The 24,024-nt window shown below is 37.2% G+C and overlaps 3 protein-coding genes across 10 annotated transcripts; 2 read left to right on the top strand and 1 right to left on the bottom strand.

Moving 5' to 3' along the window:
* Positions 1–1,851: 1,851 nt before the first annotated feature.
* LOC137962008 (cytosolic Fe-S cluster assembly factor NBP35-like) lies at positions 1,852–6,650 on the bottom strand. 4 transcript variants are annotated; one of them, XM_068808697.1, is made up of 6 exons: positions 6,515–6,650; positions 6,153–6,209; positions 5,920–5,991; positions 3,718–3,783; positions 3,524–3,625; positions 1,852–2,819 (listed from the first exon to the last, which is right to left on the bottom strand). In XM_068808697.1, exons 4-6 carry the CDS (start codon positions 3,758–3,760, stop codon positions 1,903–1,905), a joined length of 1,062 nt encoding a protein of 353 aa, XP_068664798.1. In that variant the 5' UTR covers positions 3,761–3,783; positions 5,920–5,991; positions 6,153–6,209; positions 6,515–6,650; the 3' UTR covers positions 1,852–1,902. The 4 variants fall into 4 exon arrangements, with proteins under 4 accessions (XP_068664798.1, XP_068664797.1, XP_068664796.1 ...); XM_068808696.1 differs by having other exon boundaries at positions 5,920–6,209; XM_068808695.1 differs by lacking the exons at positions 5,920–5,991; positions 6,153–6,209 and having other exon boundaries at positions 3,718–3,824.
* A 202-nt stretch (positions 6,651–6,852) lies between these two features.
* Positions 6,853–17,570, top strand: LOC137963877 (splicing factor U2AF-associated protein 2-like). Of its 3 annotated transcripts, XM_068811096.1 has the most exons (14): positions 6,853–7,007; positions 8,902–9,185; positions 12,029–12,138; positions 13,599–14,056; positions 14,151–14,339; positions 14,610–14,705; positions 14,862–14,900; positions 15,171–15,260; positions 15,343–15,445; positions 15,645–15,725; positions 15,836–15,912; positions 16,301–16,381; positions 16,468–16,559; positions 17,159–17,570. In XM_068811096.1, coding segments are annotated over exons 2-14 (1,545 nt in total). In that variant the 5' UTR covers positions 6,853–7,007; positions 8,902–9,183; the 3' UTR covers positions 17,286–17,570. The 3 variants fall into 3 exon arrangements, with proteins under 3 accessions (XP_068667197.1, XP_068667196.1, XP_068667195.1); XM_068811095.1 differs by lacking the exon at positions 8,902–9,185 and having other exon boundaries at positions 6,854–7,007; positions 14,613–14,705; XM_068811094.1 differs by lacking the exon at positions 8,902–9,185 and having other exon boundaries at positions 6,854–7,007.
* An 856-nt stretch (positions 17,571–18,426) lies between these two features.
* LOC137963001 (uncharacterized) lies at positions 18,427–22,651 on the top strand. 3 transcript variants are annotated; one of them, XM_068810171.1, is made up of 3 exons: positions 18,427–18,614; positions 19,294–19,492; positions 21,557–22,651. In XM_068810171.1, exons 2-3 carry the CDS (start codon positions 19,417–19,419, stop codon positions 22,474–22,476), a joined length of 996 nt encoding a protein of 331 aa, XP_068666272.1. In that variant the 5' UTR covers positions 18,427–18,614; positions 19,294–19,416; the 3' UTR covers positions 22,477–22,651. The 3 variants fall into 3 exon arrangements, with proteins under 3 accessions (XP_068666272.1, XP_068666271.1, XP_068666273.1); XM_068810170.1 differs by having other exon boundaries at positions 18,427–18,792; XM_068810172.1 differs by lacking the exon at positions 18,427–18,614 and having other exon boundaries at positions 19,405–19,492; positions 21,573–22,651.
* The last annotated feature ends 1,373 nt before the right edge of the window (positions 22,652–24,024 follow it).

Below are 24,024 nucleotides of genomic sequence, written 5' to 3'. Positions count from 1 at the left end.
TTTTTTATAAATTATTTTTAAAATATAAAAAATAAAAAATTATACCCATTTAAGGATTTATCTTCTGCCCCCATAACCATAGGAATAATTTTTATAATTTTGAATTTGTTCACCTAAAACATAGGATTTATCTACTCAAGTGGGCTCCACCTAAAACACTGATCCTTCCCTTTTGAATATCAACCATAAGATTCCCAAGTGGCCTGCCTAATTGCAGGACAGACATTGGCACATGGAAAGTGGACCCACATATCTCATTGGAGAATACAGATTCTCTACTCTCTGGTGAAAGTGGAAAAAAAAAATATTATGAGAAAGGGAGGAAAATAGGGATTGGGACATAGTGCTAAGGTTAGGAATAGACAAAGGGTAGAGAAAAAAAATTGGAGAAAAGGAGAATTAGATAAGGATGTATAGGGCACATACCCACATGGCTGGGCACATGAAAGGCTCTCCTAGAAGACAACTCCCTGTGTCTCACATGAATAACCCTTTGACTTTGAGCTTATTACAGTCTCTGCTACTTATGAAAGATAGCCTTAATTGGCCAAATCGATTCCTAATTCAAAGTTAACCCAGATTAGGAGGGTGGTGAGTGAGTTAGTGGGTTTGCTTCACCTCTAATCCTAGTTCTAAACTTGGAAAAATCTGTGACAGTACAAACCATGAGAATCTGTAGTTTGGAACACTTTCATTTGAACTGGGTTGGAGCTCAAAACTACTAAGTTTTGATTCAACGTAGTATTTGATCCCTGCAAGTTTAAATGCTGCAGTAGAAGCAAAGTCCTCTCGACTTGAATCACAGGCAAGCTTCAGATACTGTGCCTCCACAAGGTGAGGACTTCCATCCTCTACCGTTCTTCTTTTCGTTTTTTAATGGCCAAAGGAATCCAGGTCTCATCTGATGGACGATTCGATTCAGACAAGAGAGAGATATGGACAAAGGGGAAAAGGGTGTCATACTTTCCCTTGTTCTGTACTATGATACATTGGATCTTCCCACATGAGAAAGACCCTGCGTTTAGAAAACCAAAACAAGGCAGGTGAGGGAGGTAATATGATGAGAAATGGAAGGCAATTGCAGAGCCAAGTCTCCTATAAATGGTGGATCATGTGTGCTTCTTCCATGCACAGCTTTAGCCTCTGCTTAAGTTTTTAGAGTGCTGGAGATTGAGAGAAAAGGATGGTGTCAAGGGTGGACGAATCCGGTTGCAGTTTTAGGAAAACGGTAGCCATGAAAAAACAGCAGCAGCAGCAGCAGCAGCACGAGCTCAAAGGGAAGGAGGTGATGTTGCATTGTAACAAAGGAAAGACAAACAAGTTCAAGAAAAGCAGCTTCAGTGGCGAAGAAGATGCAACCTCTTCTGCTATTCTTCTTCTGGCCTGCCTTGTCTGTACCCCATCTTCTAACTAGCGTTTTTTTTTTTTTTTTCTTTCCATTTCATAGCAGGAGATAGAAGGAACTTTTTGTTTTGTATATTATTTTGGATTATGGTGCAATAAGTATGATCAGCTCCGGGCTGATCAATTGTAGATTGATTTTGATAACAACCGAGTCTTTTTAATTTTATTGCTTCTCAGCTGTTTACTAGTAACATATTCTGAAAAACCCAGAGCAAACATCAGCCTATGCAGCATGGGAGAGGGAGAAAGAGAGGGAGAGATGGTTAACAGATATTTCTTCTTTGTCAGCTTACAGAGAATTACACTTATCTGCTAGACCAAACCTTTAACCGTCTTGCCAAGACATGGTTAACACAGACTTTACAGTAATGACATGACAGAGCACCTTGTATTGTTGGTTGAGAATGAACCATATAGTCAGAACACTTCCATCTATCATGACACAAGTAAAGGCCAAACAAATACTGTTTAAAGAAGCAAAACAAAATTACAGTGTATCTATAGAGTTTCATGTAGCTGGTGATTGGAAAGCAATTTATCTATAATCTTCCGAAGAGCAGCCGCACTACTACTGCATTTCTGATCTTCGAAGCATGATCGACCTTCCTCTGCAGCCTTGCAAAGCTGTGGGTCCATAGGCACCTTCCCAAGGAATGGCACCCCCATTTCCATGCACATGTTAAGGGCTCCACCTCCACTGCTATCAAAAACTTCACTACAAGCTATCAAATGAAACAACTCTGGAGCATTTGTTTTCAGATAGTCCAATGCCCAATCCGTAACATCAGTTTCTTCACCAGTCTCGCTAACCTTCTTGAATTTCATGTCTACAATTGATTGAGCCAAGCCACTCATATTCTCTACTACACCCAAAACACGTACTCCGACTCTTTTGCAGAAATTGATCTCCTTGCGTACGTCTATGAGAGATACTTGCTGTGGGGTAGTGATTATGATAGCCCCATCTATGCTCGTAGTCTGGAGAAGCTTCACAATTGAGATATGCTCATCAGAGGTTCCAGGAGGTGCATCCACCACTAAGTAGTCAAGCTCCGACCAGTAAGTTTCCTTTAAGAAACTCTTGATCATTCCTTCCTTGCGAGGTCCTTTCCATATTACAGCATCGTCTGGGTTTTCAAGCATGAAACCGATAGACATTACTCCAAGATTCGAATCAACATAAATAGGTGACCATCCAAGATTGCTTTGGTGGATAGACTGGCCTTCTAGGCCAAGCATTTTCGGAATGCTAGGCCCACATATGTCAATGTCAAAAAGGCCCACCTGGTAATCCATGGAGGCTAAAGCATAGGAAAGCTGGGCTGAGAATGTGCTCTTTCCAACCCCACCCTTCCCAGATAAAACCAGGATCTTGTGTTTTACAGTGGCCATTCGCTCTGCTATTGTGAACAAATCTGCAAGATAAAACCATACTGTAATTAATTTTATGCCACAGACTGAAAGGTGCCAAATAACGAGTTAGATAATTAACAGTGACTCCCAAATCCAATTTGCATGTCTTTTGGAGACTAACAGAGGGACATAGATGATCTCGGTCAGACATATCATTCTCAAATGTAGTTTTTGAAATTGGATTACATGAGGAAAAAATGAAAGACAGATGCCAAAGAGGCCTTAACTCTTCTTTCATTTCTTAAGTGTAAGAAGTTTTCACAGGGCAATACCTAAAATCCAAATCTCACAAAAGCATCAAGGCACTAACAATTATCCATCCTACAAGCAGGTTCTTCCTCCAAGTTACAGAAAATTGATTTTTTAAACAGATTATTTGATATAAAGAGCTTTAAGCATAGCTGCAATGTATAGTAATCACATATAATCTGAAGGAGAATTGAACAGCTTGTTTTCCACAGGCATGCACAAGAAAAGAAAGGCCAGCTTCAGGGTGTTTTGTATCAATTTTTGAAAGCTACTTTTCCGAGTTCTAAATAACTACTTTACTCTGAAGAAAACTATTTTTGCTTTTCTTTTTTCATTTAGTCTAAAGGACTATGAGCATTCAAAATCGGTTTGGAATTTATACGGCATTCAAAATTTGTCAGGTTTCGAGAAAAGAAATCCAACCAAAAGGTAAATAGCTACGTTCAGAACCTCATACCAGGATCAGGCCCTTTTGGAGCTGTTGTACAAATCTCCTGATTTGGGCATCCTGCACAAGATTCAGATTTTCCTGCTGATTCTGATTGAGGGCCTGGACAATCTGCAAACATAATAAATAAAATTAGATGGTAACCAGAATTCCACATAGACAAAGCCACAGACTTTATCAATTTATAGAGCAGAAACACATACGCTCGTTGGCATTTTCAGGGATTTCTTGCTGATCATTCGCCATGACTGTACTTCTGTTTTAGCGACCTGTTGATTTTTCACACAAAAGAACCCTTGTTCAAGTTTATCTGTAAGCTTTCAGCAACAAACTTGGTAAGATGAAAAGTTAAGAGGAAAGAACAGAATGGCAGAAATAATAATCTTTTAACTCAAAAAACTCAAATCGTAGGAAGTCCAAGAACCCCATAAAAACTCAAGTAGTTCCACTTTTATCGGATGACTACAAAGAAAACACAAACTAATTCTACTTTAGCAAAATGCAACACTTCAGGCATCAGAAAATTTCAAATCTATATCCTACCATAGTCAGCAAGTACCAATCACATTTCAAGTCTATATCCTACCATATGCCGCAAGCATCAATTCTCCGAAGGCCTTTTCCACATATAGTACATCATCACATTTACTCTTTTCTCTATGTGGTTAAAGAATAAGTAACTGGATGCCATGAGAGATTTTCTAAAAATGGAAACCAAGTTTATCCATCTAAGATGAACACTTATCTAAGCCAAGAAATAATCCATCAAAATAAAGAAACACATGGAAAATCACAATAAAATGTAGTTGTAGAATCTTTGTATCCTCACCAACAGTGGATTTCGAATCTCCTTTACATTCAGATCATCTAAAATTTCCATCCTACCCCAAAAAACACTATGAAATGCATGAAGGAAGCAAAAGCGAAGACTGAAAGAGAGCAATTGCTTCACTCCTCAGATATCCATATTCACATATTCAAAGCCCAAGCTTGAACTCAAACTAATCAAAACAAAGAATCATGCATAGTCTTAGTCCAACAAAATTCCCTCCCACCCTCTTCGTAAAATTGAAAAAATATCAGTAATGAACATAGCTCCTTTCTTGAAAAAAAAATACTTATATTTCATTCTGAAGATATGTTACCAAAGCAGAAAAAAATAATAATTACCTAACAAACAAAACTATGACCAAAAGCCACTTATAACATTCAAAGCTGAAACTCTAGGAATTGTAAGCAACACTTTGAAAGCAGGGCATCCTCCAGTTGGTCAAAAAAAGGTTAACAAGTTATCAAATTTGTCTTTATGAAAATAATTAAATATCAATCATAGTAGTTTCAAAAAGTAGATGATCTTGTGTGGGAAAAATGGAAGCTTTTGAATAAAAGCTCAACTTTCCATTTGGCAACAAAATTAATAGTGTGAGAAATATATAGACACTATGCCAGCAAATCAGAAAATTAAAACATTGATTTCATGAAGAATAAAATATTACATTGCATTGCATACTATACAATTAAAGGGAGGAACACAAAACAAACAAAGAGCAGCTGACATTCTTCTTTGAGAAAGTAAAATAAAGAGAAAATAGATCCACAAATCATGATTTCTAACAAGGAAAGCTTGAGTTGTCAAACAACAGATAATCAGAGTTCCTAAGTCTACACAGGTGGAAGAAAACCACCAAAAACTGTGACAGTATGTTACCAAAGCAAAACAAGAGTTCTATGAGTCAGTATAAAATTTTTTTCCCTTGAAAAGTGTTCAGAAATTATTAGAAGAAAGCAAGAGAGGGGGAGAGCCCCCCATAGCCTGGGGGGTCACCTCAAATAAAGCAAGCAAAAGGAAAAAAACAATACTATTCCAAAAAAGCTAGAGAGGATTAAAAAACACAAGCTCAAGGAGGAAAGTTCCATCTTTTGCCTTACTATAAACTTTACAATTTGATTAGGATTATAGCATCATAGTCCTATTTGGTTTAGTAATTAGAAACTTATTAAGATTCTAATTTGGGGTTTATTTAAACCCATCTTTAGGAAGATAAGATATGCTGATTTTTCCAAGCAAAATGTATGAAATTTTTTTTAAAAATGGTATGGGGCCTCAGTTCCCTTTCAATTATCTATAAGTTACCTCAATCAACTCACAGTGATTATGTTTTATTCACTGTTTCAGTTGTCTTCTATCTTCTCTTCCGTTTTTCTCTTTGGTTTCAATCTTTTGTAGTTAAAAAAAGTTAGCTGTTATGGGGAGAGAGAAAAAGAGAATGAGTTAACCCTTCCTTACTACCATTGTTGATTTTATTTTCTCTATGATTTAGTTTCATATTAGATCTCAAATCCCGTCATGTACCAAACCGAACCTGGCAGACAGCAAAGAGAGTGATAGTGAGATCCTTCTATACCTTCTCTCTCCGAGCTTCAAACCTTCCTCAGATATTCACAGCCGATCAATCTCTACGCCAATTTTCGGAAGGCTAGAAGATGTCAAGTGTCAACACCGAACTGATTAATCATGCTTATGCCAGTGCCGAAAGCACAAGTCTTTGAAATTTTAGAACAACTTTAGAAATGCTTTTTCGTCAATGAAATTTCAGAACAGCTTCAGAAAAGCTTCTTCGTCGGGGTTATTGCCTACCTTTGAGATTTGTAAGGAGAAGCTTGGAGATGAAGGAATCGAACAACGCCACGTGAGCTAATGAAAAAGATCAAAATGCGAGTGCCAATGAGAAGACGCGCTGAGAGAGACGAAGTTAACATGACGTTTTCCTTAAACCCATCTTTTTATTGATAAGATATGCTGATTTTTTAAACATGGAAGTTTCAGGAATTCAAGAACGCCGGCAACGAATAAGACAACAATAGATCAAAATCTAAAGTTAAATTAATTCAAACGATTCTAATCCTATCCATACAAAAACAAAAACACAAACAGGAAGGGGAGAGCTCGGAAGGATATGATGAGCCATATACTAGAGAGAGGAAATTCGACAGAGGTACCTGTGAGTAACGGAGAAACCTTCACTGCAAATTAAAACGATGACCGACAGCGCTCTCGGGCACGACGATTTCAAATGTTGGGGGAGGAAGACGAACAAAAAATGAGGATACTTGTAAAGAAAGAGCTTGGAAGAGAAATGAGTCTCTGCTCTCTCTTTTCATGTCGGTCAGCTGGCAAGGAAAGTTTTTAGGGGTGGAAATAAAATAATTAAAATTTAAAATTATATAATTTTGTAATAATTAATAAGAATTGTTAAAAGAGACGGCTTCCGGGACGGCGAAGCGGGGCAGTGTCGGGTTTCCCATGAACCGAACCGTTCCCTCTCTCGGTCTCTCTCTCATTTTCATTTTTTTCGCCCTCTCTCCCGCACCCCCTCTCTCGACCCCTCTCACCTTTTCCGCCGTCTCCTCTGTCTCTCTTCGAAAATCGCTTCGGTTCTGTAAAGCCTTCACTCACAATCAGACTACGCAGACACAGATTCAGATTCATGAGGTACACCTGCGAAAACTGAGAGAAGCTTCTTTCTAGCCGTATTTCTCGCTTATAGTTTCTCCTATGGGAAATAGCATTTCGTGATTGTGGATGCCAGTTAGTTGTATTCTTAGTTTTCTGGTCTTTTGGGGTATACGACATTTTGAAGATTTGAACATTGGATTTTTGTTATCATCTGCTGCTGAACTACCAAACATTTGTTCTGATGGAAGGAAATAAACCAGGAGGAATGAAACAGGAAGTCAATGCGGTTATTTACTGATTCTGTTACACGTCAGTGCTTGATGGAAGCTTAAATCTGCATCTCTTAGGGGTTAACGTTGCCTAGAGATTACTTTACACAATTAGACAATTCTGTAATGTCTAAGACAGTAATAAGCATAATCATTTGAAGAGGGATTAACTTAGTTAGCTCTACATACACATAGTTCTGTAATGTCTTTTTTTTTTTTTTTTGAATGTTAATGATACACGCATACTCCCCTTTCCCATGGTGAGACTTGAACCCGAGACCTCACTGTCAAAACCTCCCTATGTGACCATAGGACTAAAGGCCCAAGCTACATACTTAGGAAATCTTGAACCCTGGAGTTTTAACTATTTAAACTTTTAAGAGTATCTAGTAAAGCTTTTTAGAAGCTTAAGCTGGGATTTTACAATTTTTTCTTTCATTTGCTTTTATAGTTCTGTGGAATGAATTTATGTTGTGATAGATCTGATATATTCGAGATATCTATTCATAACAGCTTGAGATACTAGTGGCATCTGATTTGTGCACAAATCAACAAAAGGCAATTGAAATAAACCCAGCTCAAAGTTCTAGCACAATTCGTCTCTCTATTGGAATGATGCAATACCATAAGAGATCTGAAACACTTACCCCCAAATTGATCAACAGGTTAAGCACCAGTCACTACAAGCTCACTATTTGACACTGCAAGAAGTAAGACACGCTTCTTGCTCATCATGCTGAAAGGTGTCTACATGGACTGGGATGATGCACAAGCAAGTTTTTATAGTATACAAAAGATCTTTTCAGGTCTGAACACTTGCGAACAGGAGAAATAGGTCTCATTCAATTGTGTTTTACCTGTTTTCTCTCTCTTGAGTTGTTAATTTGAGCTGGATCCCCTGAAATGAAGAAAGAGCAAGCCTCTGAAATAGCTTCCTCTTTTTTGTTGAGGAAATGGGATCCATTCACATGTGGATTCCATGCCCCAACAAAACAGAGGGAGCCGTTTCAGAGGCTTGCTCTTTTTTGTTTCTGGCGATCTCAAGTCTGTTAAGTTGCTCCAGTGACTTGCTTTCAGTAGGTTAAGACCGAACTGGTGGGGATCCTTTGACTGGAATTGTAAAGGTGAGGGTGTCCAAGTGCACTGTTGGGAAATATCAAATTTTAACAAAATATTTTGGAAACTCTTTCACTACAAGAAGGGAGGCTAGAACATCAATTATGGAATTTGATCTATTGCAAAGCTACTCAGTCTCAAAAGAAAGATCTATTGCAATAAGTTAATTAAGGTTAAGAGTTGGTTCTCTTGTTGTCTCAGAGTGCTTATTAATAGAAAAGTTGGTTACACTTACCCTTTTGAAGTAAAACAAATCCTTGGAATGTTATACATTAAATTAGTTATTCGTGTAGTAATAATGTTTGTTTTATCTAATTTAATGTTTAAGTATTATATTTTAATTAAGTATACTATTACAAGTTACTAATTCTCTTATTTTCCATATTTTTCTCATTTGGGGGCACAAGCACTGGAAACTGTTTTCTAGTGCACATGAACTCGTCCACATTAACACCCATTTCGAAGATGAAGTTCATGTAGATGAATGAAATGAAGATGAAGATGAAGATGAACTTCAAATTTGATGTTTGTTAACTAAATTTCAGTGAATTAGCAATCATGCCCACCCAAGTAACAGAGGGCTTGGGGTCCTTGATCGACGGTTATGCCACTTATCCCATCATCGTGTGCTTTGGTGCTACCCCTTCGGCTCGCCTCTCCCGAGTCCTGAGCTGACCCTGAAACTAGAATCACCGCTCCCCACAGTCTTCTCTTCTGTCCCCGGGGACCTGTTTTGTCTCGAGCAAGGCCGAAAATTTAATAGAATTAGTGAATCTTTCTGTTCGATTATATCTGGGACTCATCAAAGCGACAAATCATATAAGAAAATGTACGTTTCTCACTTCCTTCCAATTGAGTTCTCGTTTACCATATATCAGCATTTGTGGGTTTTCTGTTTGCACTGTTATTTTGGGATTACTGGGTTCGATTTGTGGTGTTCGTTAGTCAAGTTATGGTTTGAATGCATGGACTTGTTTATCACGAATCTCTGAGTTCTGATTCTTGCTTTTTAGCTGGTGAAGTGTGTGCAGTTTATTATCATTTATAGACCATAATAGCTTATGTTGTCCTACTAACTCGAGTTTGTAAATTGTAATGGTGAGGAACAAAGAATATTTATGTGGATTTATGAGGTTTGAAGATCAAATCTATGTTATAGTTTACATCTTTTAGCTGATAACAAAGTGTCCCAATTTCAAATTTAGCTTGGGGTTCTATTGTTCTGCTTCTTTAAGAATCAGGAAGAATCTTTCTCTATTTTAAAAATTAGTTTGCTTCGCACCACTCAAGGTACCAAAGGCTGCGATCAGTGGGAAAATTAAAAAAGAAAAAAAGAAAATTTTGACTAAGCTCTTGACTGATGAACAGAGTTTGAAATTCATAAGCTGCAAATAGTCTTTGAAGCATTGTCAAGTGGCAGATGAGAGACATCATGACTCTTTTTTCCCTCTCTTTTTTGTTCAACAAAAAATGGTTGTTGTTGGTTGTGTCCCCCTTCAACTCAGAGAAACTGTTGTTATGTTGGAATGATGCTTTTGTGATCAGTTTAAGGATTTGGAGCATGATATTATCCAGTGTTGGTGAGTTAGTGTTTTTTAGGTATTTTTGTTTGCGTTTTCATAGCTATAGTGATAGACAAAATGCAATTTGTTGTTGTTGAGTTGTACAACAACCCAAACAAAAGAAAGCCAAAAGAGCGAGTCTTAGAAGTGTTTCCTTTCCCGCTAGACATGTTTCAGATAGCATTTTATTTTTTCTTGTATGTGGTGTTGAAACAGTACTGTAGTCAGACGTTGGTACTCTCCTTTTGGATGTTTGGGTTTCTATAATTGTGTATTGTTAACATAAATGAGAAGTTATTGGCTCTAGTGTGTAGGGATGTCTGCTTCCTCTTGGATGATGGACAATGTTTGATGTTACACCATTTAGTGCTTCGGCATCACACAATATTACCTGTCTGCATGTGCCTAGGAGAGGCTATAGAACCTTGAGGAGGATGGTTTTATCTTTGGACACTTATCTTTCTGTGTAGTTGTCTCATGTTTAAATCCTTATCCACTTTTTTTAGATCTTCAAAGGGGAAATGCAGGGCCTATTAAAATTGATCTCATTCTTCCTGTTTCTTTCATAAATGTCAGTTACTTTGGGTGATCTCTTGCCCTTAGATATTCTTCAGCTAGATCCAAACAATTTGGTGTTACCCCCACATGAGATAATACCTCTTAAATTGGTGACCTCTTGTGTTGCCATTGTTACTCTTGTTGTGGGAGGTTGTTTGAGGTAGTCCTCAAACAAGGGATTATCAATTTGGACTTAACTAGAGACTTTCAAATTGAAGTATCATGTTGAATGATGGTGAATGGAATAAAATCATAAGACATATTACATTTGTGGTACCTAATTAAAAAAAATGTTTCTTGTCTTTTGTTGTATTTAGGCTGATTATACATACTTTTGTTGTATTTAGGCTGATTATACATACTTTTGTTGTATTTAGGCTGATTATACATATACAAGTAGGGGTGGGCATGAGTTGGTTTTTCGAAAAACCGAACCCACCTTTTAAACCTGATTGGAAAACGTATCCCTACAAAAACCTGTGATAGAGTTGGAAATCCAACCCAGTCCCTGCCCTGTTCTCCTACTCGCCAACTCTGTCCTTGCATCTCCAACCCATATTTGTTTTGGCCTATTGCCAAACCCGTGTTTAAAATAACCTTATAAAAATTATGCAAAAATTGAAAAAAATAACAAGATTTAAAATAGACAGAATAGCATAAATCATAAAATTGAAACAAAACCTACAGCAGTTTTATGAAACTGTTAAAAAATTTGTTTTGCCAAATGCTCATGTTGAAGTAAAGAGTTTCTTTAAAGAATATAGATTTCTATTTCCAAATTAGTAAAGGCTAGCTTTCTCGTAAATCCCTGTGGTCAGGTTTCTATGGGTCTAGGAATCCATCCTTGCCCTGAACTGATGCTGTGGTTTCCCCCCTCAGCCTGTCCCTGTCCCAAACCCATGCGGGGTTTCCCCCCTCGCCCTGTCCTCGCCTCACAGGTGTGGGATTGACCCTATACTCATCTAAATCGGGTTGAGTTCCCATTGAACCAACTGTGCCCATCAATATAAGGATTATGGCTGTAGTTTAGTAGGAATGTTATGAAATTCAGAATATTTGTTTTTTTTATTAAGATGAAATTTAGTTTAAAAAAAAAAAAACTGAATCGGCTTGGGTCCTTGTAATATTTGAATTATCATGTTTAGAAGAACTATACTCAATGGTTGGCCTAGTTTGAGTGGGCCTGGTTGACATAGGTGACACTTGCTGGCCCTTGGCGTTCGCACCCCGCAGTCTTTGTCTCCATTTCTCCTTGTGTAGTGTATCCCTCTCTACTCATTTTCAGATAGAATCAGGTATTTTAAACTGTCTGAAAGGAAATGGTTTAGTAGTTTTAGTTTTTAGTAATCGTGTTACATGGCTTGTATTTTTCTTTCAGAATTTGAATAATTTGAGGTTCAAAAGGTGTAGTTGTTACTTTGATTTGTAGCCATTTTCATGAGGTGAAGCAGAGGTGCCTCTGTATTGTTTATTCGGCATGGTACTTCAAAGGCAACTTGTAGTTTATGGAATTCTTTTAGTAACTGACATTCATTTTTTGTTGTTGTTTTAGGTCTGGGAATGGAATTGGTACAAACCCTGACGCTACTGCTGAAGCTGGATGGTATATACTGGGGGAGAATCAGGAACATGTTGGCCCCTATGCCCTTTCAGAGTTGCAAGGTGGGTGGTGGGTTACACCATTCTTAATTTTTTATTCTTTTTGTTATATATGAACCAAATTAGTTCTCTTTGCATTATAAGGATGATGAGGTGGATGTTGGACTGCTTCTTAAGTAGTTCCACTTCTGCCGATGTGGTGTCACCATTTCAAAGTTAAGCTGCTCTAGAATCAGCATGAAATTCATGTAATTTTCTTGAATACAATAAAAGTATCACTGCTTGACTATACTCATTTAACTCTTAAATGTGGTTAAATTACTAAATATATCTGAGTTTTCTCAAACAAGAAAAGCAAAAAAACTAAAATTTTAAAGTCAGTTATTATTAACTTGATGATTCAATGCCTTTAAAAATATTTGGCCTTTTGAAATTTAGATGCCTTTTTGTATTTGAGAATAATTCTCCTTTTGCATTCAAAATTTCATTTATTTAAAAAATAGAATGTCTATCCTATGGTGCCCTTAATGTAAATTCATCATTGTATAGCCTTGTTGTGTCTTTTTTTATGGTCATTCAAAAAAAGAAAAGTTTGTCTTCCTGCTTGGTTGTTGACAGTTATTAGGAAAAACCAAAGTTGGCACAGGTATGCAGTGCTTGTGAGCAATTACAGTTGGACCTATATCCTTGGGTTTTGCCTTGTTTACCTTGTTGAAGATTAACCTCCAAAATCTTATGATGATGACTTGCCTATCCTTCTTCGTCAGACTTCATTGGCTGTGCTTTTAGTGCAGATTTTGTTTGCTTGAAGATTGTCATAAAAAAAAAAAATTATGTTTACTTGAATGCTCTTCCTGCACGTCTTTTATCATTTTTAGAAGCACAATAATTGTTATTGGTGCATACAAATCTTTGTTGCTGATGATTGATTATTTAATTGTGTGTGTTGGTGATTGTATTTGTAGCATGAACCAAGAAGCATCTTAGAAACCTTTCCTTGCTATTGCTCTCTGAGGTACAATGTTATGAGCTAAGGCTGCTGAAAGTATTGAACTTTTTTGTTGTTGGAAATTTATATTGACCATTCATTTTAGAATTGTAATTACTGTTTCTGTAAGTTATCCTATACTTTTGTTTATGTGATTTAAGTTTTCTTCTTTAGAAGGGGCATTTTAAAAGAATTCTCAGTATATGTAGTAGACTCATCTCCATCATATGCATATTCGAGAAAAATGCCCTGGTTGCATAATAGGATGTAATCCTTTGTAAATGAACTGCATGATGGCGATATCTTTATAAGTGAATGGCTTTCCTGAAATGAGACTTATGAGATATATTTCGTGCCAGTCTCACATGCTGTCATGTATTTTTTATTTTAAACTCTCTTTGCTTTTCTAGTTGGTGTTCCACTGAAAACAATCTCACCTTCTTGTAGTTGACAGTGATTTTGCATGCGTTTTCGTCAAATTTCAGAGTAGGTTACTCACAAGTCGGTGAACCTTTATTTATTTTCACCTTGACAGAGCATTTCATGAATGGTTACATATCTGGTGATACATTGGTGTGGTCTGAAGGGAGAACCAATTGGATGCCACTATCTTCAGTACCCGAATTATGTACAGGAATGGCTATGGGAGAAAACCTTGACCATTCTACATCTGGTGGAGTCCTTTCTGAACCACAGATAGAGAATAATCTTCAGGGTGAAAGTTCAAATGAACCAATTTACCATTCATCAATCACTGACGATGATGATGAGTTCACTAGATGGCAGAAGGAGGTCAAAGCTGCTGAAATTGAAGCAGAGGCTCTGAAAAATGCTGGAAATAATGGATTTGATGATTCTAATGGGACGGTAAAGGAAACGGAGGTGGATGCTGATGAGCGGCCTCTGACGCCACCAGATGGCGAGGAAGAGTTCATTGATGATGATGGTACTACTTACAAGTGGGATCGTGGTCTTAGAGCTTGGGTTCCTCAAGTGGGTTTTTAGCTTTGTATCTCTTTAATCTGGTAGAATTAAACTTTGTCTCTAATAAATAGGTAGCAATTTGATGAAGTTCCTTCTATTCTAGGATGATTCAGCTTCTAAGGATGAAAATTTTGAAATAGAAGACATGGTGTACCATCAAGAGGAGGAGGTCTTTCCAACATTAAAAGCTGCTGAAGCATCAATTGGCAAAGAAACAGATGCTACTGATGAGGTGGTGGTGGGAAAACCTGATCAAAAGCGAAAAGAGCCTGAGAAGCAGATTGAGAAAAAGGTTTTCTAAAACGACTATAGCTTCAACTCCAACTACTATATCACCTTTTCAAATTCTGTTCTCTCTTTCTACTAGCTATCTTGTTGGCTGCCCACTAACAGCCTGCCGTGTATCTTTGTATTTCTTTTGATTTTCATGCATTTTGGGACGTTAGGGATGTGCTGAACACTATCTTTTGCAAATGATGCGGTTCTCTGAATCTGTGCTGAAGAGTGTACAATTCTAAATAGATGACAGCCAGTGATGCTGACATGTTTGAGATGATCTTAGCAGGAAGCTAATAAACCTCCAGATAGTTGGTTCGACCTCAAAGTCAATACACATGTATATGTCACTGGGTTGCCTGATGATGTCACTACAGAGGAAGTAAGGAACAGCCTCATTTAAATATTTATTTCTTATCTGCATAAGATAGGAGTTGAGATTCTGTGGGGCAATTTTATTGGAGAAAGAACTTGCTAGCTTTACTTGATAGTTTTCTATTTATCTCTTGCTACTGATGGAATTGGAAATTCCTTGCAGGTGGTAGAAGTATTTTCCAAGTGTGGCATCATAAAGGAGGTAAAAATAATTATTTTGTATCATTTTTGGCTCTAAATTTCCGTAGGTTTGTGCTATTCCTTTTTTTGGTGTAAAAACTGCAAATATTTGAACATTTTTTTCTTGGTAATGTCACTTCTGGTAGAGTTCAGATATACAATAAGTCGTATAGTTTCAAATCTGTTTTGTGAATCTTTCACCAGACTGTTAACTAATTAACCGATGTCTTTTATTGTTCATTTTATTATATCGTACTGTCTTCTCTGACCAGCTTTACTTCATATTCTTTAGGACCCTGAAACGAAAAAGCCACGTGTGAAGATTTATGTTGATAAAGAAACTGGTAGAGTAAAAGGAGATGCACTTGTTACGTACTTGAAGGTAATTCTTTAGATTCTACATGGTTTCATATTAACAATCTTGTTTGGAAAAACTCATAGTGATGATATTTTTGGCACATCAGGAGCCTTCAGTCGATTTGGCTGTCCAGATTCTAGATGGGGCCCCATTGCGTCCTGGTGGCAAGATTCCTATGACTGTCAGCATAGCCAGGTTTGAGCAAAAAGGTATCTATTTTACCTGTACTGATTTAAAAGAAAAGAATCCTGTACCTCATCTCATTTGCTTCTCTTGCAAAAATTTTGTTCTTGCATGGTGCACCACTCACTAAAGATGAAAGTTGATGCTGCATCATGCCCAATTGGTTTTGCTTTTATCTCATGTGGAGGATCAGGAAATTTATTTATTTATATTTGTATGTTGCAGGAGATAAATTCATACCCAGGCAGCTGGATAAGAAGAAGAAGAAGAAGCTGAAGAGGGTTGAGGACAAGATACTAGGCTGGGGTAAAAAGCTTTTTACAAGAACATGATACTGCCTTTGGAGAAGAGAGCTTCAGTCTCCTTTTCCCCTTCTCCTCTTTATTTTATGACACTAATCCTTTCATTATGTGTAGGTGGACATGATGATGCAAAAGTGTCAATTCCTGCTACTGTTATTCTTTGTAATTTGTTCACCCCTGCTGAAATGAGGGTAAGTAATTCCTAATCCTTTAAAATGTGCCTCTTGAAAAACTTAAAAAGCTTGCTTATCATCTCAAAGGTTGGGCAAACTTTGAGCGTATAGTTGAATCACTTGTTTGTATAAATATGAACCACACTTGCACGAGTCAGCTGCATCCAACTTTGGTATTTAAGGATTTGTTTGTGTGCTTTATTTGCATATTTTGATCCTTGTTATCGTCTAAATGTTAAGGTTGATTTCAGCCTCTGTATAGCTTCAAAAAAAATTTGTACACTTTCTTTCTTTTAATGATCTCAGGATGCCAATAGAACAACTTTTCTTCAGTCTTTTGTTTCGTTTGCATATGAAAATTATGTGCAACCTCTCTTTGAATTCACTGACTTGAAATGCTCTGAAGGCTGATGAAAATCTACACCAAGAGCTAGAGGCAGATGTTCGGGAAGAGTGTTTCAAGCTTGGCCTCGTGGATTCAGTCAAGGTATCCATGGCCGTAATTTCATCTACAAATACATTTTGGTGACTTTTAGGATTTTGGTAAGCCATACTTAATCCATTAATGTACAGGTTTGTGAGAATCATCCGCATGGTGTTGTGTTGGTGAAGTTCAAGGATAGGAGGGATGCCCTCAAGTGCATTGAATTGATGAATGGAAGATGGTAACTCTTCTTTTTTTCCATGCCTATTACTAAAAGAGATAAATAGGTTGTTTCTCATAGTTTTGTAATATGATCTCAAGTTGGAGCACATCCTAGTGATGTCGTTATGGTTAACTATATAGTGTCAAAGTGTTAGTTCTACGTAATCAGAAAAAAAAAAAAAATGGGACTTGATGAAAGTGGTGCAGTTAGGCAGTACGAAACTGAAATGCTTTCCCATTGCATCCATTGTTCATTTTTAGTCCAGATCTCCTCTTTCCTGTGAGAAGGAAAAAAAAAAAGTGTTTTAATCCGGGAGCTGCTCATTGTATCTAATAGAAAATACCAAAATCCCAAATCCATTAGTTTGCCAAACAGCAGATGCGCTTGGATTTCTTGTTTCTGTTATGCTTTATAATTCAAAATTCATGATGAACAAACTAGAGTTCTGGGCTGACATGGGATCCATTTTTTGACATCTTATTTCTGTTGTGCTTTATAATTGAAAACTCATGACGAGCTAACTAGAATTCTGGGCTGACATGGAACAATTTTTTGACATTTTTGGGTACGTTACCATTATTAAACTGCTAACCTGGTTATTTTATTGGCTTCTGAAGGTTTGGAGGCAGGCAGTTGCATGCTAGTGAAGATGACGGTTCTGTCAATCATGCCCAAGTTCGTGATCTGAGCGAGGATGCTGCTAGATTGGAGCAGTTTGGTAAAGAGCTTGAAGGTGATGACTGATCAAAATTCGTTGTGCTTACTTCAATCAGAGATATGGTTTTATATGGCTTTTCCCTTGTAAATCTCATGTTACATATGTTATTAAATCATCTCTTGTATCAAAAATTTTTGTATCAAGTTGTGGATGTGGATAGTGTAGAATGGCCTTTTGCTTTATTGGGTGGATGCCTTACGACCAAATTACTCATTTCTCTACAAAAAAACTGACTGGTGGACTATAAACTTTTTTTTTTTTCTTTTGTTTTCCTAAATGAAAATAATATTAGGTAATGTTATACTTTTGCTCGTTTTTGGTTCAGTTACTATCTTCTTTCTTTTCTTGTTTCTTTCTTTCATATTTCTTACTTCTTTCTTTGTTTTTTTCTTCTTCTTCTTTGTTATCTTGTTTGTTTGTTTCTATCTGAGAATTTTTTCTTTATTTCCTGGGTTTCTGGAAGTTCCTTTTATATGGTACCATTTACTCTTTTTAGAATAGAATGGGTCTTTAGGTTGATAACAAGCAAATCTTTCACAAAATTTTCTTAATTCTTCCAGATTTTAAGTGGAAAATCAAGATGTCTACTTTGGAATTGTCCACTGTGAGGAACATCAAAACTTAAGATTTTATGTTAGAGATGAGATCGAATTGTTGTCTAAATTTAAAGAGTGTTTTGTGCTTGTGATCTCAATGGGATGTAACAGAATGAAAGGTTGAATTCGAAAGTAATTTTCACTTCTGATCCCAAGTAATAAAGAGGTTCTTACTTTTGAACACCCCAGAAGTTGTAACAACACAAATGGAAATCAAGCGAATATGGTTGCTGCATTCTCCATACATATTACGAGACAGGAGGAGAGTTCTAGAAAATCTTCTATTTGAAAAATCGTTGGAGAGTGGTGGATAAGTAGGAGCCTAATCTTTGAAAAATAGACGATGCTGTTGAATATAAAAGAAATTTACATGATTTTTTTAATAAGAAGTCTTACCGAATTAAAATTATTATAGCATAAGATCAGAAAAGAGGATGTCAAAATTATGGGTATTTAATATTTTTGCCATTTTCGAGGGGTTTAGATTAAAGTATTGGAGGATTTGGATTTTGATATAATATTATTTTTTCGTGTTAAAATCTCCTGATAATCCCTCTGCAATACCATATTTCAAGCCGGAATCAACCAAGGCTATTGATTTCGTGTTCTGATTGCAAGAGATTGGGATATCGACATCGGCAACTCAAACTAGCATTCATGGGCGTACGGTAGCTTCATCGAGGGCCGTATCGCTTATCCCATCATCCTGCGTTTCGGTGCCTCCCCTTCACGCCTTCTCCCAAGTCCTGAGCCGAAGCTGTACCTATCTTCTTCCATACTGTTCTTGATTCTCACGCTCATTACAATCGCTTTTCTCCGAATTCTTCTCTCCTTTTTCCGGGACCATTTTCGTCTGAAGGAAAGCTTGAAATTAAATAGTGAATCGTTAATGTACGAGTTTGTCTGGGACTCGTATGAATCCTACTTCCTTTACAAGGTAGCAGCGTTTGTGGGGGTTTTACGATTCATTGTTGTGTTGGAATTACTGGGGCTTGATCGTTTGGTGTTATTGAAGTCTTGGTTTGATTGCATGACCTTGTTCATCGTGAATCTCTGAGTCGTATGGGTTTGCTTCTGTGCCTCTAGCTGGTCAAGTGTGTAGATTATTGTCGTTTTATAAACCTTAATAGCTTGTAACTCGTGTTTGTGTCTTGTAATTTGTAATGGTGAAGAACAAAGACTTTTATGTGGATTTCTGAGCTTTAGGAACTACGTAATTATTTACATCTTTTAGCTGATTAAATAGTGGCCAAATTTCTAGTTTGAGTTTGGTATTTGAATTCTTATTCTTCAGCTACTTCAAGAAAAAAGAAAGGTTCTCTCTATTTTTAAGGATTATTTTGAATCGTTTACTGAAGTTTCACTCAAAGTACCAAATGCTGTGATCAGCGGAAAAATAAGAAACTAAATGTTTGACTGTGCTCTTGATTTTTGACAGAACTTGAACTACATAAAGCTACAACAAGTAGTCCTTGAAGCATGTTCAAGTGGCAGATGAGAGGCATTTGAAGGAAACATGAGACCCATTTAGCCCTCGTCTGGCTTTTTTGTCCAACCAAAAATGGCTCAGGTCGCTTGTCTCAGCCTGGCACCTAGATGCACTTCCGGGGGTAAAATGCAGTGCAGCTGTCTTTCAGGTATTCATCCTTACTGTATTACCTTATGCTTTTACTGGAGCTGTTATTTTTCTTCTGTCATACTTCATAGAAGAGATTGTCTAACAGAAGTAAGTATTCTTTTCTTGTGACTTTGTTTCATGTTTGCTTTCTTGTTGAGGGTTTTAGCATAACATATTTGGTTGGATTTTTGTCAGCAACAAATTGCAACAACAGGGAACAGAAAAGAAAGGAAAATTAAGTCAGCTATTTTGTCTATTGATTTGGTTATGATCGTGTTGAAGTTAATGTCTTGGTCATTTATTGTCACCTTAAAATATTTGATTGGTCTTCAATAAGACTAAACTTTATTTGGACATTTTAACAAGTGTCATGTTTGTTAAAGATGGGTGAACCCCGTGTCTTGCCTGAAATAGAGTGACTGGACCTTATTCAGCTTCTCACGAGTCTAGTTTGATAGTTTTGTGTGTTAAGATTTGTTATTTTCTCTTTTGGGATTGAGTTTTCAGTATGAGAGTAGTTCACTGTTGTCTAGAGCACATAGCTATGCACAGGAATTGCAAACTCAAGTTTGAGGAGATGCATGGTCAGAGTGAGCCTATACTGAACTGTATCGAAATATTCAATTCGTTTTAGACTCTCTTTCTCTATCTACTTTATAGTAATCTAAAGGTTGAGAATTGACACTTTCAATAAATCTTTTTCCTAGTCTCATCTCTTGCAAACCTTTTTCTTAGAACTTGAATTTTTTTGCCACCGTGACCAACATCTAGTTTGAGTGGTTTCTAACATTCCTTGAGCTATTCATTTGATTCTATTTACCATAGATTTACTGCTTCTCTCTAATGCATAGCATCTTCTCCGGCATGTATTTTTTAATTGATTTTTGGCCCTTCCTCTTGCTCCTTGAAACCTCTTGTCTTGCTCAAATCCATTTGGGCCATATGTTACTTGACCTTCAATTGCAAACTAAATTAACTGTTTGACGTGATATACTGCTTCTTCCAATAGACAGTCCATTTGCAATTTCAGCCATTTCAAGTTTCTCCGGATATAATCTTGCAGTCAAATTGGTTCTAGATAGTTAGAATAATATTGAGAAAGATAGCGACACACATTTTCTAATCGAAGATCAAAGAATTAAAGTTTGCATTGGAGGAAAAAAATGATGACATCATATACATCTGAGACATGCAGAGTCTGGTCATCTTAGACTATGACTCGTGAACTCTCTGTAAAGGTCTAATTGGTGGTGTGTTTTTTCTTTTTTGTTTCAAACAATTGACCAAATCAATAATTCGTCTTGTTCTATGTCAAATTTGATTTATCTTGCCTTCCTGATCATGGCTGTGCTAGAGACTGAGTTATAGACACTAAAATTGAAGGGTTCTCTGTTCCTCATCTTCCTCAGTTATTGTTCAAGCTTACTTATTTCAGGAGTCAATCAAGTCTCTCTTCACAATTATGACTTTCAGTGTGCTGCAAATTTTCAAGCAAGAACTGTCTGCTCATTTTGAAGTTGTATTCTATTCAACTTATCATCCTACAAGAAGATTTATTTTGTAGAAATATTTATTTGCTTGTGCTTAGGACAAATATGTGAGTACATAAATTTGTTCTTGCACTTGAATTGATGGTTTGTCTTTCCCATCGTTTAAAGATATGATGCTTTTTCTGTGTGAACTCTGTCATATTCTTACAAAAAGATATTGAAACTACTTGTTTCTGTACATCTTTGTTGAGAAGCTTGTTTTCCATCCAGTTTCAATTCTAATGTTGTGTGCTTCTGTCTGATACTGGATACTTTTCTTAATCCTTAATTGGACTGCATTGGTCAAACTGGCAACTTCAAACTTTAATTTTCACTGAGTTAATTTGGAATTGTCTGGACATGAAGATATCTCTTCTTTTAATTGTGGAACAAGTTATTCTGATTTTATGAATGCTTCAGTGACAAAGTAGGAATTTTAGAATCTTTCTTTTTTGTTCCTGGAGGTTTGCCTCGAGTTTCTTTTTATTATCTTTGAAGAACTATATACCATGAAGAAATAGCTTGAAATGTTCAAACAGCTAAACATAAAGCAGTCTGTAATCTTCACAGGACCATCCACCGAAGTCCTACTATCAAAAACTACAGGAACTTGGCCACAGTATCCTGGAAAATGGCTCGGTTTTGCACAGTTTCTGCCCCATATTGTACATCGTTATCAGTCCCACTCGCTTTCCGCTCTCCCTCAGCATTAGTGGTTGCTCAAGCGACTTCAGATGTACCACAAAGATCAGAAGAATGGTTTGCCCTCCGCAGGGACAAGCTAACCACAAGCACATTTAGTACAGCTTTGGGCTTTTGGAAGGGCAACCGCCGGTCTGAGCTCTGGCATGAAAAGGTATTTGCAACTGATATAGATACCATTGGAGTTGCTGCAAGGTCTGCCATGAACTGGGGTGTCGCCAATGAAGCTGTTGCAATTGAACAGTATAAAAACATCACAGGTCGGGAAGTGGGGTCCTTAGGGTTTGTAGTCCATTTCGATGTGCGGTTAGGATGGCTTGGAGCATCACCTGATGGGGTCTTGGGTTCGGTTCCAGGGGGTGGGATATTGGAAGTAAAGTGCCCATATAATAAGGGGAAGCCGGAGAGTGCCCTGCCTTGGTCTGCTATGCCTTACTACTACATGCCCCAGCTACAGGGACAAATGGAGATAATGGATAGGGATTGGGTGGATTTGTACTGTTGGACTCCAAATGGGAGCAGTCTTTTCCGGGTCAACCGACAACGTTCTTATTGGATCTTGATGCATGGGATTTTGCAGGAGTTCTGGTGGGAGTGTGTCGTCCCTGCGAGGGAAGCTGCTCAAAAGGGGAGGTTGGAAGATTCACAAGCATACGAGCCCGCTGCAAGGCATCCACAGACAGGAGAGGTGGTGGCAGCTAGTATGAAATTGGCAGCCGAGGCAACATTAATTTGCAGGGAGATTGGTGGCCATTTAGAGTTCTATTGGTAGTACGGACAAGATTTGAATATGCCATAACATGCTTTATTGGGCATGGTGGTGAATTCCTGTGTATTTTATGTTTATCAAAAAGTCCAATTAATTGATGATGGCTGCAAAAAGGATTTGTAACTTTTATCTCCTGGAAGCTTGGTCAAGACTTTTATCCAGTACCGATGAATCCTCATTCATGGCGACGATGAAATCTGTGATTTTATCCATATTCATGTCCTCATTTACCTTCTATGTCAACTTCTCTGACCCTTTGTATCGGAAAGAGAAGTTTTAAGTTAAAAAAAGACTTCCCTAAACATAGAGGCATCTTTCACTAAAGGATGCTGCTCCACCCCTTCATGGCTAACAGAAAGATCTTCCACCATTAACGAGCAAGCAGAGGTGGGATGAGAAAACCCTTTAAAGAGTGGTCGTTTTGAAAGCAGTTAATCTGGTTTCAGAACTCGTAAATCCTCAAACAGGGGAATCCATCAAAGACACAACAATCTTCCTTTTTTCTCTCAAACCAAATCGCATCAGCGAGAGAATTCAGGAACAGAAAAAGTTCCCATAGTTTCTTTCCAAGCAAAAAGGGTTAGAGACGGAACCAGAGAGGAAGAGGAAGAGATGGATCGTAATTATTCAGCTGGAATGTCATGGGCGGATCAATGGGATTATGCTCCTGATCCACCGCCAGCACCATCCCAGGACGACGAGCAGCACAAGAAAGGGAAAGGAAGCTCCAAAACCAGCTCAGGATTCAAGAGGATCAAGCTATGGATGAAGGAATTTCGCCACAAGAAATCTGTCAAATAGGCTTCTTCTACCCTTTTTGAGTTTCATTTGAAGAAATCATCATCTCCAATCCCTTCATAAGAATGGCCATCTGTGTAATCTCACATAATTCTCTAAGTTGTTTAATTCTTTTGGTGTAAAGAACTCAGGAGTTACAAAGCTCAGGTTATAGCTGACAAAGATGAAGAGCTTCTTTCATTCCATCTAATCCTTCCATTTTATTTAGTCGATTATTTTTCTTGAAAAAGTTACATACTTTAATACAATCTTGAATAATTCTTACTAATTTTATAATAAAAAATTAAATATATAATAATGAATGTATAAGTTTTAATAATTAGTAATAATAATTATTAAAGATTAAAGTACAAAAATTAGAAATTTAATAGTAAACATATAAAAATGGATTGCCATTTGAATCTAAAATATCTTTAAAGGGTTTCCCAAACCTAATTTCTAGCATTTAGCGAGTGTGCCTCATTACTTGCACAAAGAACATGTCCATTACATGGATCACCTGGTTTCTGAATTCTAACCAAGAGCTGGTGAAACATGTGGTTTCTTATTTGCTTCTACAATTGACCCAAATCACATGGATCACCTGGTTTCTGAATTCTAACCAAGAGCTGGTGAAACATGTGGTTTCTTATTTGCTTCTACAATTGACCCAAACCACATGGATCACCTGGTTTCTGAATTCTAACCAAGAGCTGGAGAAACATGTGGTTTCTTATTTGCTTCTACAATTGACCCAAACCACATGGATCACCT

The sequence above is a fragment of the Aristolochia californica genome, unplaced genomic scaffold, assembly GCF_029961685.1.
Source record: "Aristolochia californica isolate CCGP_79_NKW_82.1479 unplaced genomic scaffold, dmAriCali1.0.hap1 SCAF_4, whole genome shotgun sequence".
In the NCBI taxonomy this organism is placed as follows: Eukaryota; Viridiplantae; Streptophyta; class Magnoliopsida; order Piperales; family Aristolochiaceae; genus Aristolochia; species Aristolochia californica.
The sequence above is the reverse complement of the archived record's forward strand: the minus strand, read 5'-3'. Positions and strand labels throughout refer to the sequence as shown.

Bases quoted from the DNA above. Each gene is read 5' to 3' on its own strand.
- LOC137963877 (XM_068811094.1), top strand. The intron at 14,706-14,861 runs GTAAGGAACAGC...AATTCCTTGCAG, and splicing joins ATGATGTCACTACAGAGGAA to GTGGTAGAAGTATTTTCCAA. The intron at 15,913-16,300 runs GTAAGTAATTCC...AATGCTCTGAAG, and splicing joins TCACCCCTGCTGAAATGAGG to GCTGATGAAAATCTACACCA.
- LOC137963001 (XM_068810171.1), top strand. From the start codon at position 19,417: ATGGCTCAGGTCGCTTGTCTCAGCCTGGCACCTAGATGCACTTCCGGG. The intron at 19,493-21,556 runs GTATTCATCCTT...AACATAAAGCAG, and splicing joins GCAGTGCAGCTGTCTTTCAG to TCTGTAATCTTCACAGGACC.
- LOC137962008 (XM_068808696.1), bottom strand. From the start codon at position 3,760: ATGGCGAATGATCAGCAAGAAATCCCTGAAAATGCCAACGAGC. The intron at 3,626-3,717 runs GTATGTGTTTCT...TTATGTTTGCAG, and splicing joins CCCTGAAAATGCCAACGAGC to ATTGTCCAGGCCCTCAATCA. The intron at 2,820-3,523 runs GTATGAGGTTCT...TTTATCTTGCAG, and splicing joins TCCAAAAGGGCCTGATCCTG to ATTTGTTCACAATAGCAGAG.